The 13,777-nt window shown below is 41.2% G+C and overlaps 1 protein-coding gene across 4 annotated transcripts in view; it reads right to left on the bottom strand.

Moving 5' to 3' along the window:
* Positions 1-1,182: 1,182 nt before the first annotated feature.
* The window catches only part of rxrba (retinoid x receptor, beta a), a 30,113-nt gene continuing 17,518 nt past the window's right edge, over positions 1,183-13,777 (bottom strand). For 2 of the 4 annotated variants that reach the window (XM_030064385.1, XM_030064386.1), the window contains 4 exons: positions 13,559-13,594; positions 10,177-10,268; positions 9,242-9,347; positions 1,183-8,103 (listed from right to left, as the gene is read on the bottom strand). In XM_030064385.1, the coding sequence (XP_029920245.1) occupies positions 7,956-8,103; positions 9,242-9,347; positions 10,177-10,268; positions 13,559-13,594 (382 nt within the window). In that variant the 3' untranslated portion in view covers positions 1,183-7,955. The remainder of the gene's footprint in view (positions 8,104-9,241; positions 9,348-10,176; positions 10,269-13,558; positions 13,595-13,777) is intronic. The other 2 variants (XM_030064387.1, XM_030064388.1) reach the window with 1 other exon arrangement.

Raw genomic sequence — 13,777 nt, 5'->3', positions numbered from 1 at the left:
TGCACCACTATTTCTTGCAGTTGGAGACTAAGCAGATGCAGGTCCACAATTTACCCCAATTAATATCAATAAAATAACGTGTGAAAACGACATTGACTTCTGTACCTCGGTATAGTTTTTTTCTTATGTTGATGTAATACTCTGGGTCAGCAGAATGAAAAATACTTGCATTATAGGTTTTAAATATAGCCTAAAATAAACTTTGGTGTACATAAAGCGAGCATACTCTGTGATTTAAGTTCTTGTACCATTTTCAGACCCCAGTTGCTGTGCAAAGTTGGTTATGCAAATCCTTGTAAAGAGATTTTATAATGTTGCTGCTGTGGGCCAGGAAGAGCTCCCTGACTGTGAGAACTGAGAAGGACAGTCAGTCTGAAATGAGGGAGGAGACAGACTGAAGGAGGTGGGAGGAGAGATGTAGAGAAAACACCACAGAGAGAGACAGTAAGAGAGAGAGAGAGTGGGGGAGACAGAGAGAGAGAGAGACTGCCCTTCCTACACAGACATTAACTATACAGGAATACACATAAACTCCAGCCCTCCCAGAGAGGTATTTGATGCTGTGGCAGAAAATATAGAGCTGCATAGGGTGGGGTGACTATACCTATAAATGTGGCCTGTTGTCAGTCCTTATTGGCTAAGGTCAGAAAAGTGGGCAGGGAAGCGATGAAGAGCGGCTTCACCCCCTACTGAGCAGCTCTGGGGATGGGTGGAGCGACGGGGGAACATGGCTCTTGAACCTTTGACGTGGAGGACGAGAGGTCGGTGCTCCCTCTAGAGGCTGAAATGTGGAAGTGTGGTGCCAGCGGTCACTCGGGGCCCTGGGGTCCTGCTGGACTGAGGAACATACCATCCATGGCACGGGGGGGAGGGAGGGGAAGGAGAGCCGAGCCATTTTAGGACGTCCCACTTCACAGACAGGGTGCTGGTGTTTAATATGGGGCCTAAGGGAAATGACCACACTGTGGTGATTTTCAACCTACTGATAGTGTTCTGAGGAGTGTAATGATTGCAACTATAAGTGCATTTTTTCATTCCCATATGAATATATAACCTAAAAATTTCAAAATGTTCACTGAAATTCTGAAAACATGAAATATTTTTGATAAATGTGGTAGTACTGTTTCCAAAAATGCTGCAATTATGACTTCCTTTTGAAATAATGAGTAAAAAACAGTTAGGTTACAGTATTAAAACCTTTACTCAGACATGATACAACAAACAGAAACAAGAATCAGAATTAATGACTGAAAAAAAAATCATTATTCATTTTTTTTCTTCTTTCATTCCCCGAAGCACACAAAATAGTCAATCAGCTCCACATGTATGATGGAGTAGGATACAAACAGGACAAAGAACAGACGAAAAGATAAGGAGAGAGAAAAATTAAGAATAAAATAAAATAGAGTGACAGATCCCATTCTGATATTACAGTTCTTGTATTTGTTTAATACTTGGTAATAAACAAAATATGAATATGGATAGCATAGTCAGAGGACAGGGAGATGTAGGAAACACAAGACAAAGAAACAGTGTGTGAATTTCTTTTTCTTTTTAGGTGAAGAGTAAACGATTAAGGAAGAGTCTAGATCTACTGGAAAATAGCTTTTTTCTGTTTTTCTTCTCTATCAACAAATTAACACCTGATCTGAGTTCTCTGAAGTCCCGAACCTGCCCTCCTTTTCCTCCCTCCTCTCGTTCTCTCTCTCTAACCCACCCTTGGCAATTCCTCCAACCTTGAACACCGACAGCCCCCCGTCTTCCTTAAGAAGAGAAGGTCTACCATGTTTAGTTGGCCCCTCCCATCAAGTTCATGCCATGTAACCGGATACTGCTCCGAGGTGTGGCATCTAAGCCAAACCTGTAAAGTCTAGCAAACTCTGCATTTTATTTCCAACAAAGTAGCCACGGGTTTTCCCTCATAATCTAACACCGATGCTGACGTTTTTTTTTTTTTTTTGTTCGTTCGTTTTTTTTGTTGTTTTTTTTTGTATTTTTTTTTAAACGCTGGCAGTGTCCAGCTACAGCCATACATGATTCTAACAAAGTAAACACACAACAGTTTGCAATGGACCCAGACGCAAAAAAAAAAAAACAAAAACAAAAAACAAAAAAAACAACAACAACCAATTGCGATAGAAAAAGAGCAGGTCTAAGAGGCTAGGATAGCCCAGTCAAACCATTCCTTATCTGCCATCATTCATTCATTTACTTCCCTGTCTCTTGGAACCCAAAGCAGAACTTCTGGGCCGGGGACCCTATAAAAAGCACCAATGCACAGCTTAAGCACCCAAGAGGGGGCCACACACTGGTCCGCTTCTCACACCTAGGACCAGTCCTCCCCTCTCCACACGAGCTGTCATTCCGTTCCTATTTGGGCCCCTCTTTAGTATGCATTACACAGGCCTAGGTTAGTACACACTCTTTAGTGTGAAGAACATACATGACAAACACGCTCTGGGGAGTCATGATGAGTTGCCCTGCATTTAAAAACGGCCACATCTGCAAATAGTTTGGCAGTGATACAAATAAACTAGTAAGGGTGGTGGTTTCAAGGCTGCACAGCGCACTATGCACCTCGTTGGTCATGATGGAATGGACCTTTGCTCCAGGGGGCCCGTGTCAATGGGCAAAGACGCACCCCTGTTATCTAATCCATACACGATGATTATTGCATCAGTCACAGCCTTCGATCCGTTTCAAAAAAGCATATTATTTATTTTCAAAAAGCGAGTGATTTCAAAAAGTAACAAAGATGGCGACAACAATACTGCTACAGTCAAAAGAAGGTCACAGCATGTGTCTGCCTTGAGTGCACACAGTTGCAACGACACGCATCTTTGGGCGGCGCGACGCCGATCCACTGGTCTCCCATGGCGACCAAGATCATCGCCGCTCTGCCATCAAGTAAAGTAAGCATATAGGGACACACTGCATTGAATCCCTGCCTTACAGCTCTCTAACCCCTTTCCCACAAAAAGTTTCACATCCTTTTCAAATGGTCTGAGAACCATAGGTTTATTATACAAGCCCATTCAAATGCAAAGGCCAATAGTTTTCAGCCCACAAGGGTTAAGTGAATAAGCGTATGCTAAATTCATAGTAAAGCAGTGAAGAATTGGGAGACGGGGCAAGGTAAAAGGAAGGGAGGAGGATAGGTTATGCTCATAAAGCATCAGGTCAACAAGGCAGTTAATAACACCTTTAACCTTAATCCCATTCCTTCATGCGTCCTTTAACTGTTGTGATGATCAGTGAAAGGATCAGCACAACAGAGCCAAGCCTACACGATCTGCCAAAGACACTTCGCTTAGCTGTAGACGGAATTCATATACATGTGCATATAAGTACAAGCGGACAAACATACGCTACAACAAAAGCTGAGAAAAAAACAGAAACAAAAACAACCAAACTAACCATATTCAACAATCTTCCTCTGCTTAAACAGTCTGCCTGGCCAGCAAAACCAGAAAACGCCAAGAAAAGCTTCGTGTAGCTCAGCATACAAAACTGTATTTTTTTTTCTTTTTCTTCAACTGTGTCGCTTTATCATGCTGTAAATGACCTAAGCTCACAGCAAATTTATTTTAAAAAGAATATAGGAACAGCATAGCAAAACTTAAAAGCATAACTGTTATACACAGGGATGGGAATTCCAAATCTTTTCACTACCAGTTATTCTTATGCAACAGACTAGCCTAAAAAATACACACATGGAAACAATGGACTGACAGCTTTTACTGTATGAAGGACAACTATTTAATCCAAGTATCAACTGTACAGGATGACCCATGTGATGGATGATTTTTTAAATAGAAGATGTAATACAGATAAAGCCAAACATGGATATTTTCATTTATATTAATCAATCACTGAAATGTAGAATTTGGTCTGAATTCTGCGTGTGTAGATGAACTTATTAATATTCTATTGTCAACTAGTGAATCATTCAATAACTAACTGGTAAGTGGTGTAATCATTTCCCATCCCTAGCTATAAACATGATGCAGTGGCGGCAGGCTTTCACATTCAACAGTGGAAGGTCTAATAAAAACTTTCAGAAAAAGATGCGAAGCTGTCAACCTAACATGGAACAAGATTATTCACAAGAAGGAGGTACAAAGAGCCAACAGTCAGCGTACTCCATAAGGTATTAAAAAACTTTACACAGTGACTTCGTGAGTTGCACTCATGAATTTCATTCCACAGCCTAGTTTTCTTTCAAAAGGGAGCTGAACTTTGTTCTAGATGTGCTGAAAAAAGAAGGAAAAAAGCTGGGAAGGCTGACCTGACCTGACCACAAGTCTCCATGCTGAGTGACCAAGAAAGGCCCTGTGTACATGCGTTACACCTTTTTCTCTCAGATAAGGTCTCAACACTTTCACCGCATTCAGACAATTAGCACATTTGTTTGCTACTGTCTGATGGCTGATCTGAACTAACTGAAGCCGTAAGTGAGTTGTAGCCATAGGCTAAACATAAAGAGATGCTAGCAGGTGATGGGCAAAATCATGTTCTCACCCAAAACGTCAGCTGCAGCTAGCATTCCCATATTAACAAGAAAGGAAATGAAACAATGGCCAACTTTCCTCCAGTTGTAGGAAATTAACAAACATCTGTCTCTAGTTTGTTGATTTGGCGCTGTGTATCCACTAATCAACTTATTGGCTTGTTAAAGGAACCACCTGTCTTACAGGTCATTTAACTGCTGGCCTCAAAATCCACATCACATGGGGAGGGCCAAGGATTCTCTCTGACAAGAACTTAGATTGTAGGTAGGGCAGAAAGCTCAATTTCCCATCTACTGATCAAACTCAACAGCCACTGTCATTGTTTTACCAGCTAAATTCCTTTTAAAACCAGAAAACAGTGTGGATGGAGGCCTGCCACAGTGTCTGGTAAAGTAGATCGACCTGCCTGCCACAGCCAAGTGTTAGAGGCATTTGGCTGATGCTTATATTTCATCCTGGCAGTCTGCAATGAAAGTCAAGGGTCAAAAAAATAAATGACCAAGAAAAAAGCCTCAGAAGAATATCTATGTCCTATGCAGACTCCAGGTTCAAAGACTGTAGAATGGCTGTTTGATGTGTCTGCATACGTACTTGCATACTCTCGGCTATGTGTTTGCATTGGTGTAAATGTGCACGTCTTGAACTAAAAGACCACATTAGTTATTTAGCACCTGGTACAGTACAATTTTACCCCTTCCCCATAAAATGATACTGAAAAATGTATAATGTTTCTAAATCCTGTTAAAAGTGGTGACTAATGTAAAGCGTAAATATACTTCAGAACACTCCTTTAAATACTTTTCTGACAAAAATGGTGGTCACTCTCTATATGTACCCCAGTATTACTCACCCTTGAGCGTGTGTAAATGTTTTAATGATATTTTGCATTAAATGTCATGGTCATGTTGTAGCTGCATTTGACTGTTTTCAGCGCAACGCTCAAAGTCAGGTGACCAGACGTTCCAATCACAGTAAATGACAAGTGCCATTGTCATTAAATCAAGCCATCCAGTTACCAAAAAAAAATAAAATAAAATAACAGAAAATATTGGCGGAGGTTGCCTCAAAAGAGACGAGGTGTGGTTCAGGCCCTGGGCTCAATGACAATTTCATGATGATGCCATTACGCAAGAGACACATCTAATGGTGATGCAACAATAAATAGGGCTTTCGAATTTGCTGGAACTAAATAGTTTGTGTCTACTCCATTGTGAACATGTTTCACATGCGCTACCTGATATCCTTGCATAACATAAGTTATGTGTTAACAGGCCATTTCACCCTGCCTGCAAAGAGCAAGTCTGCCTCACTCTAATCGTCGCTAATCATGTTACCTGCCGTGCCTGCATGACTCCTGAAAATGTTTTTTTGTATTATTTACACTGATTCAAAACGTTAACTGTACAGAGGTTGCAAGCACTGAACCGATACACACTGATTAAAAATACAAAGGATGCAGGTAGTATGTGTAGGATTTTCATTAAATATGCTCTCCGTTTCATTATTTAAAGGGCACACGATAGCTGATTTGTAATTCAAACTTAGATGCTTTGTTTAATAATCCACTGACACAGACAATGATCAGTGTTAAAGGTTGCGTCCGATTGGCAGAAGATGCTTACAAAGTCATAAGGATACTAGAAAGTTGTGCAGGTATGGCCACAATGGTAATCCGAATTATTGTGAACTTAAATTCATAATTAACTTGAATAATATGAGGAGCAACATCATTTTAATAAACGTGACATCTTACATCTTGATGTTGAACATTAAATAGCAGCAGACACTCTTTTTAAGTTTAATGTTCATATTTCCACTGCCCGATCAGTTCTGTTGGTCCATATTTTTCCCATCTCTGCTGCTTTTGTAATTCCCAATCCACAGGTAAGGATATTTTTTTGGTGCACCATTCCCACAGGCAGAAATCATACTTTCACATGCCCCACATTACATGGAGGTCAGGGTGCAGTGTCAGTGATACAGAACAGTACCTCAGAAACTGGTTTGAGTTGAGCATCTTTAAAACAGAACTCTTTTGTAGGGTTGGCTCTTGTAGTCGTGGGTTTGGAGGGGCATGGGGGGAAGCAATCCTCGCACAATCTCTTTACACTATGGTCTCTCTGACCATTAGGCCGTAATTCATTGCATTAACAAGAAAACCCTACACGTAGTACCTTCAAGGTCATCCTAGTCGTCTAAGAACAAATGGTCATTTTTAATAGACAGGAAAATTTACACAGTTACAACTCACAAAAAGTGCATAAATGACCACCAGCAAAGTGGGGTGGGCTTGGGGGCGGGATAGTAAAAGAAAAAAAAATACTTTTTCATCTCACACAAAGCTGTACTTCATGCAAGCCTCAAGATGTCCAGAATGGTAACCATTTTGGACTGGGTAGGCCAACTGAAAAAGGAAAAAAAAAAAATACAATTCAAGTCATTCCTCTTGTCTTACAAAGCCTGCTGTGCGCATCAGGGTGGGGTGGGAGGGACAAAGTTTGTTTGTTCAACAAAGTGCCCACAGCCCCCTTTTCCTGGATTTCAATGCCTTGGAAAAAAGCTCTCATTTCATGAGTACAGTACTTCAAAATAGAAACTCAAACAAGTTTCAGCATGAATATTCAAAAAAGCATAAAATATTAAAAGGTTTATGGGACTGGATGAACTCACTGGGAGGGCGTGTCTGACTATCCTTTTATAGGACACCTCCTGACCAATAAGAATTGAAATTGCTTGATGGTTGACAGTTGATTGAAATGCTACGCACCTGATGTTAAGCTAAAACCATACATGAATAACTAACCGGCTGGTGACGGCTATAATATACAGAGATGTAGCTAGTGGTGTAACTATGGAACCCAAGTGAAAACATGGGAACTATACCAGTTATTGCAGAAGCAAAAACCACTGTGAGATGAAGATGTGGAAACTCAAGGCTAATTTATAATAAAATTAAGACATTTACTGTATATGTGCGATAAAAACGGGATATATTTTCATGAGTCTTAACCCCTATGGTGGAAAACTACGCAAGGGAAAAGAGTGTAAGTCTGTGTGTGTGTGCGTGTATGTGTGTGTGGGGGGGTGTATTAGACAGCATACGGTCTATCGGAGCCGCAAGATCTGAGCTTAGTTGTACTGTGTGTGTGTGTGTGTGAGTGTGTGTGTGTGTGTGTGTGTGTGTGTGTGTGTTGTGTATGCATGTGTGAAAGATCTGTGTGTAATAGTCTGTGCATGTGTGTAACGGATTAAAACATGACAACAACTGTTTGTGTTGGCGTGTGTGTGTGTCTGTGTACATGTAAGTGTGAGAGCTGGTACATTTGAACCAGCAGGTGCTGCAGTAAGTGAAGCTCCAGGAGAAGAGCCGACAATACAACACGGGGTGGCGTGTTGGTAATCCTGTTGTGCATCACATCCTGACCGGACTGCACCTTGGCTCGTCTAGGTGAGCTGGTGAGGCGCCTCCAGCATCTCCATCAGGAAGGTGTCGATGGGTGTGTCACCAATCAGCTTGAAGAAGAACAGGTGCTCCAGGCACTTCAGACCAATGGAGCGTAGTGCTGGGAGCCGGAGGAGGAGCTTGGCAAACCTGGAGAGTGGAGGGAAAGATGAACAGGAGAACAGTTTTATACCCAAAAGTATCTACATAATGAGATAATAAAGTCTGTATTTGTCACTGCACCATGTGTGGCCCAGTGTGTTGTTATGGAGTACTGCCCAACAGCCTCAACATGATAGAAACCAAACATGCAAATCTGAATACACAAGAACAAAGTCAAGTCAACACAGTCAAGCAATGTATTTGGTTTGTTAGGACATGACATGACTCTTATTTTGAAATGTGGTCTGTGCCACACACAGAGCAGAACTTATCAACAGCAGAGTTGGAAATGAAGTCTTCCCATTCCTGAGACACTGAGGGATAATTAAAAAATAATCCACCATAAAATACTGTTGCAAATCACCTACTGGTCATGAGCCCTGCAGTTCTGGCTCCATTTTGTTGTTTTCTGGTGCAATTTTTGTATTCCTGTGGGTAACTTTTATAATGGTTATCCTGTGGATGAACATTTATGAACCTTTACACCTGCCTCTGATTGAAAACAACATGGTCTCAAACCCCTCTCTGGGGGTGGTCAAAGGGCATTCTGGGATCTAAATAACCGAGGTATAAGTAGATGAGGCAGGATGAAAGGGAGTGGCACATGAAAAAGATCATCGAATGGTGAAGTTTACCTTTAATATTACGAGAGACTATTTTTCGCATCCATCTGTGTTATATACCTGTACATTCCTTGAGAAAACCATCACATCAGATCCAGTCTTTGATGACCTGATGGTTTGCTTCAAGGTTTTAAAAGTTTCACTCTTTGACTAAAATTACGTGCAAATGCAAATTAATTGTGGTGATACCTAAATGCTTTAATGAATTCCTATCATCAAGGTATTCAAATTGTCAAATTGCTGCTCTGATTCTGATAAGGCCTCTTCCTCTCAACGCTATGACAGGTGCTGTAAGTGGAAGCAGTGCTTAAAAAAAAAAAAAAAAAAAAACTCCCAAAAATCCCTTGAAGAAACCAGACAACCATAATTTTAATAAGTTTATGACTAGTTGTTTTTAGGAATATGTGCACGTTATTTTAAATTAGATGATTTTTCAGATAGTGATTAGCATATGGTTTGGATCTCTGTCAAGGTGACCATGCCCCATGTGTGTCATAGCATACCTGCCCTGCTGGTCAGGGTATCTCTGTTTGCAGTAAGCCTCCAGAGAGGCGTACACCCGCTCTCTGAGTAGCTCCACCTCGCTGGGGCTGGACAAGCCCTTGGCATCTGTGGACACAGGCAAAGGACATTTATACCAACTAAGTAAAGGATCCATACATGTTCTAAATTTCTAACTTTACTCATTTTTGCCAAGCATTTCTTGACTGCTAATGAACAACCTAAAGCCATCCTACAGCAGTGACGCAGTATGGCCAGGTCTCCCACTATATCACTCGCTAACTTCCTCTTCACAACAACAAATACAACAATGTATGAAACGGCAAGAACGGGTGGGTCAACAGCTACCAAAAACATGTAATCACATGTACTTCAGGCCTGCATGATATTTTTCCATGCCTCTGAGAGCTGAGTAACTCAAACTTCTCAAGACTTGGAAAACCTCAAATTCACTTATCAGTGTTTTCCACACATCTGAGAGGAACTTTTTGTGCTTTATGTATTTCTTTAAAACAAATTAAACAAAAATGTTGACATCTCCTTATCCACATTTTCAACAACTCCTTGTTCTCTGGCAGCTTCTGAGAAAAATTAATGATTTGGAACTGTAATTCTAATGAACTTAATCTGAGTATGGCACCGCCTGCTTGGGGCTACATCTGGAGTCAAGACTGATCCACATGGTGATAAAATGCTGGTCCAACTGTTAATAAAACCATACACTTCTTACTTTAAATTTGTGCTCATTTTCTAGGGTATTATCATTTAGTCCCACTGAGTTGACGCTGCTGATTGAGAGACATGAAGCTGAGACACTGTATCTAGATATGATGAAAAGAAAAAAGGTCCTTAAAAAGTCTTTTCTACAGGTATACTTGAGGCTGCATAAACCTTACCTACGGGCCTGCCATACCTTGCTGTGTATATGTGTGTGTACCTGGGTTGAAGAGGATGATGGCTCGAAGGCAGCCCAGCTCTGTCTTGTCCATCTGCATGTCTCTCATCTTGCTTACCAACTCTGTCAGAACCCTGCACAGGGATGAAGGCAGGGAGGAGGAGAGGAGAGATACAGGAGGCACACCAATAGAAGGCAAAAGGAGGAGGACAGAACAGAGGGGCGAAGGGGTAGCAGAGGCAAGGAAGGGAGAAGAGGAAAGAGAGGGTTAGCGGATCATCAAGTGAAGGATCAAAAGAGAAAAGCAGAGCGAGAGAGGAGAGGAAGAAAGAGAGGAGGAGCAGACTCAATAATCACATTATGCATGGTTACTTGTCATAGTAATGCCTTAATATACAAACTAGTTTGGGCTTGCCTTAACAACTGGTGTAAACTGATTAATCTATCTAGGATGGCAAATCACCATCAGCCATGCATTTTGGTAAATCTTGGTTGTGGATGGTTTTGTATGTCATTTGCTATTCTAGTAACCACTTAAGCAGTCAAGCAACCATCAAACACAGAGTATTTCCTATGTTTATGAGCAGTTGTGCTGGCAAAACAGCGAAAAATTTGAAAATCTACAATGTAGTACTGTAAGAGAGCGAAAAGTTAAGTTTCATGCCCTAGCCTCAGTCTTCCACTTCTACAACTTCTCTCTCTCCCATTATTTTTGTCTCCCTGTCTCCCAACAACTCCCAGGGGGGGTCAGACACCTAGGACAGAGCATAACTTGATCGCCACACACACAATTTACACACACTCACATATTTTTGCCGTTTTCAGCTACAGAAATGATGCAATGGTAGAATAAGCCTAAACTCTCAATAATTACAAGTAACCAACAGCTGCTTGTTCTAGCTGTCAAACACTGCAGGGGGTAAAAGCAACAAACCCAAACATCACAAAAGCAATCAATAGGATGGACAATGCAGTCTCCCTTCTTATTAAAGACTTTACCCAAGCCATTCTATAACTTACCAGTGCATTTTAAATTCACTCACATGTTCTTTGTTACATGTGCAATAAACCCAGAAGATGTACGTGAACAGCAAACATAGGTTACACCTTTCATAACACACCTGAGCACAGACATGCCCGATTCTCTCATTCTTCTGCTTCAAGAACATTTACTTTTATAACAGTAAAACCTTTAATGTCTCAAAATTTGTTTGCAGCAAAATCCAAGACAACCAACAAGGTAGCCTGCACAGCAGCTGATCTATAAATAGCATCTGGTGCAACTATCTTTTTGTCTCTTGAATTTATGGACAGCAGTTGCATACAGTGTTTGTACAGGTTTCACTAAGTCAATTTTAGGATTTTTAAGACATCTTTAATGCTACAGGGAGTTTAATTTAAGATTAATTTAACAACCAAAATACAAAAATAAATCTAACAAAAATGTATCTCCCACTGAACATAGTTGATAGAACGTTCTGAAACAGTAAAAGGGCAGAATAAGAAAGAGACAACAGCAAACTGATTGTTGAGGACAATGTGGTCCAGTTGTAGTGAAGGAAAGCAAATGCAATGGACATGTGCAAAGAAAATAAAAACAGGCCTTGAATACCTGGATTTTAAACATGTATAGACTTTTTAAGTCGTGATATTTAGGTAATCAATTAGACTCCCATCTAAGGACTCTGTAAACAAAAATCAACTTTGATACTGGGGAACAGGGTGCGTGGGAAAGAATAGGCACACCCTAAAGCTTTTCACCTGTCCTCCCTTCCTCCCCTCCCTCCTCTCCTACCAGGAAGTATTCTGGAAAAGGTGACTACTGGTTTCATAAGGTATTTGTGCACCAGAGATTTTTGATAAACAATCATTAAGTAATTGGATATGAGCACCCAGCAGGTATTTTGAACATTAGTTAAAAAAACTGCATCCCCTTACTGTAAACTGTAAATCCCCATCACCATATCACATTATAATATCTAGTCTCTTATCACAATGTTGAGATAATATCCATGTATCGCCCAACACAAAGTCTGGTATTGTGAGGCTAGCTATTGATAAAGCAGGCCCATCACCACTTACATGGCCCAAGCCTACAACACATCATACTCAAAGTCTTTATACACGCCACCCTGCCCTGCCACCACTCCTGTGGATTATTAATAAGCCCTGTAGTGGGTCGATGCTAGCCAGGTAAATTTCCTGATATGCTATACAAAATGTTGAGCTGGTAATTCCCCTGCAATATTTTTTCAAAATTTGTAAATGCCTGAATTTACATACACCCTAAAATGCCACTAGTAATCACAACACGCAAGTGTCTTGTCTTTGAGTTAGCACATGTAAGCACCTGCTTACTATATCCACCGTTAAGCTTGTCACAGGGAGACACGAAAGCAGGATATTACAGATGCATGTAAACAGCTTATCTTGGATAAGACCTTCACCGGGATGAAGGCCAGTATCCGGGATACTGTGTGCATGCTGAGGCATTCGAGGATGATCACAGTGAGGTCACCCTCATCCCAAAATGGTGGTACGATATAACTGTGTGCCCTCTGCTGAAGGAGACTTAAGGAGTGGCTTCTCATCTCCCCCACTGCTGGGACAGCAAGCAGCATGGTGGCAGTTTTTCAGGTCCCAGAGGAAAAGAACGGGTAGTAGAGGAAAGGAGGAGCTGTTTTTGGAGTGTTGGGACATACCAAGGGTGTATGTTACCAGTGTTATCAAGTGGTCATTCCCCCTCATATATCAATCTTTGAATTAAGCCAGCAACCACATGAGTAGGCTCAAGAGGAAGTTCAGGCACCTCAGCACTACCTAACTGTGCACCTAACCATAAAGTCACATTCTACTGATAATATCAACACCTTGGAAAAACCACAACCTTTAGGACCCAAGCAGTCTGTCAGCCTTTGTTAGCACAATACTGCGCATTTCTGACTGACAACTGCTCGAAATTTTTGTGATGTGTCCTGCTCCTTTGGCTCTTTCCAGCCTTCATCAGTAACCAAACACAAAATCGATGGTGGAGGCTGTCCCTGAGAGAGAGAGGTATCTGATTGCCTGATCAGCCTAAGCGAATCACGCACGAGAAACAGAAAGGCTGATCTTGTGCCAATCAGCTACTTCATGAGGGAGCTAGATGTAGTGGACAAATGTTCTTCCACAAGCAGAGATTCAGAGTGTCCCCACTACTGTCCCCTTACTGGTATGGCGTTACTTCCTCTCACGCAGGTGCAGAGAGCGCTGCATCAGCTGTAGATTCTGTGATGTGTTCATAGACAAGTTTCAGCAGTGAGGAGTCATAAAATGATCTGGCCATCTTCGAGATTCGTCTCTCTAGCCTTAAGCATTGTGTGTTGTTTGTGTACTGATGCTGATTCAAGAGGAGGGGTGAGTGTTTGTGTAGTGGCATCATTACCTGTCAAATATGGCCCCAACCTCGGCATTGTGCGCCCTGTGTATTCAATCACAATGTGTTATTACAATGTCATTACACAGTTACATTGTTATTACAGTGCTCTGTCTAGTTCTCTAATCCTTTTGGCTGTTGAGATTAAGGTCAGATCATACTCTAGTTTTAGATTTGCTACAGTTTTTTTTAGAGATAGAAACTAGTTTCTGGAATGACTGGTACAGC

This window comes from Myripristis murdjan, chromosome 11, assembly GCF_902150065.1.
Source record: "Myripristis murdjan chromosome 11, fMyrMur1.1, whole genome shotgun sequence".
In the NCBI taxonomy this organism is placed as follows: Eukaryota; Metazoa; Chordata; class Actinopteri; order Holocentriformes; family Holocentridae; genus Myripristis; species Myripristis murdjan.
This window is presented reverse-complemented; position numbering and strand designations above follow the sequence as displayed.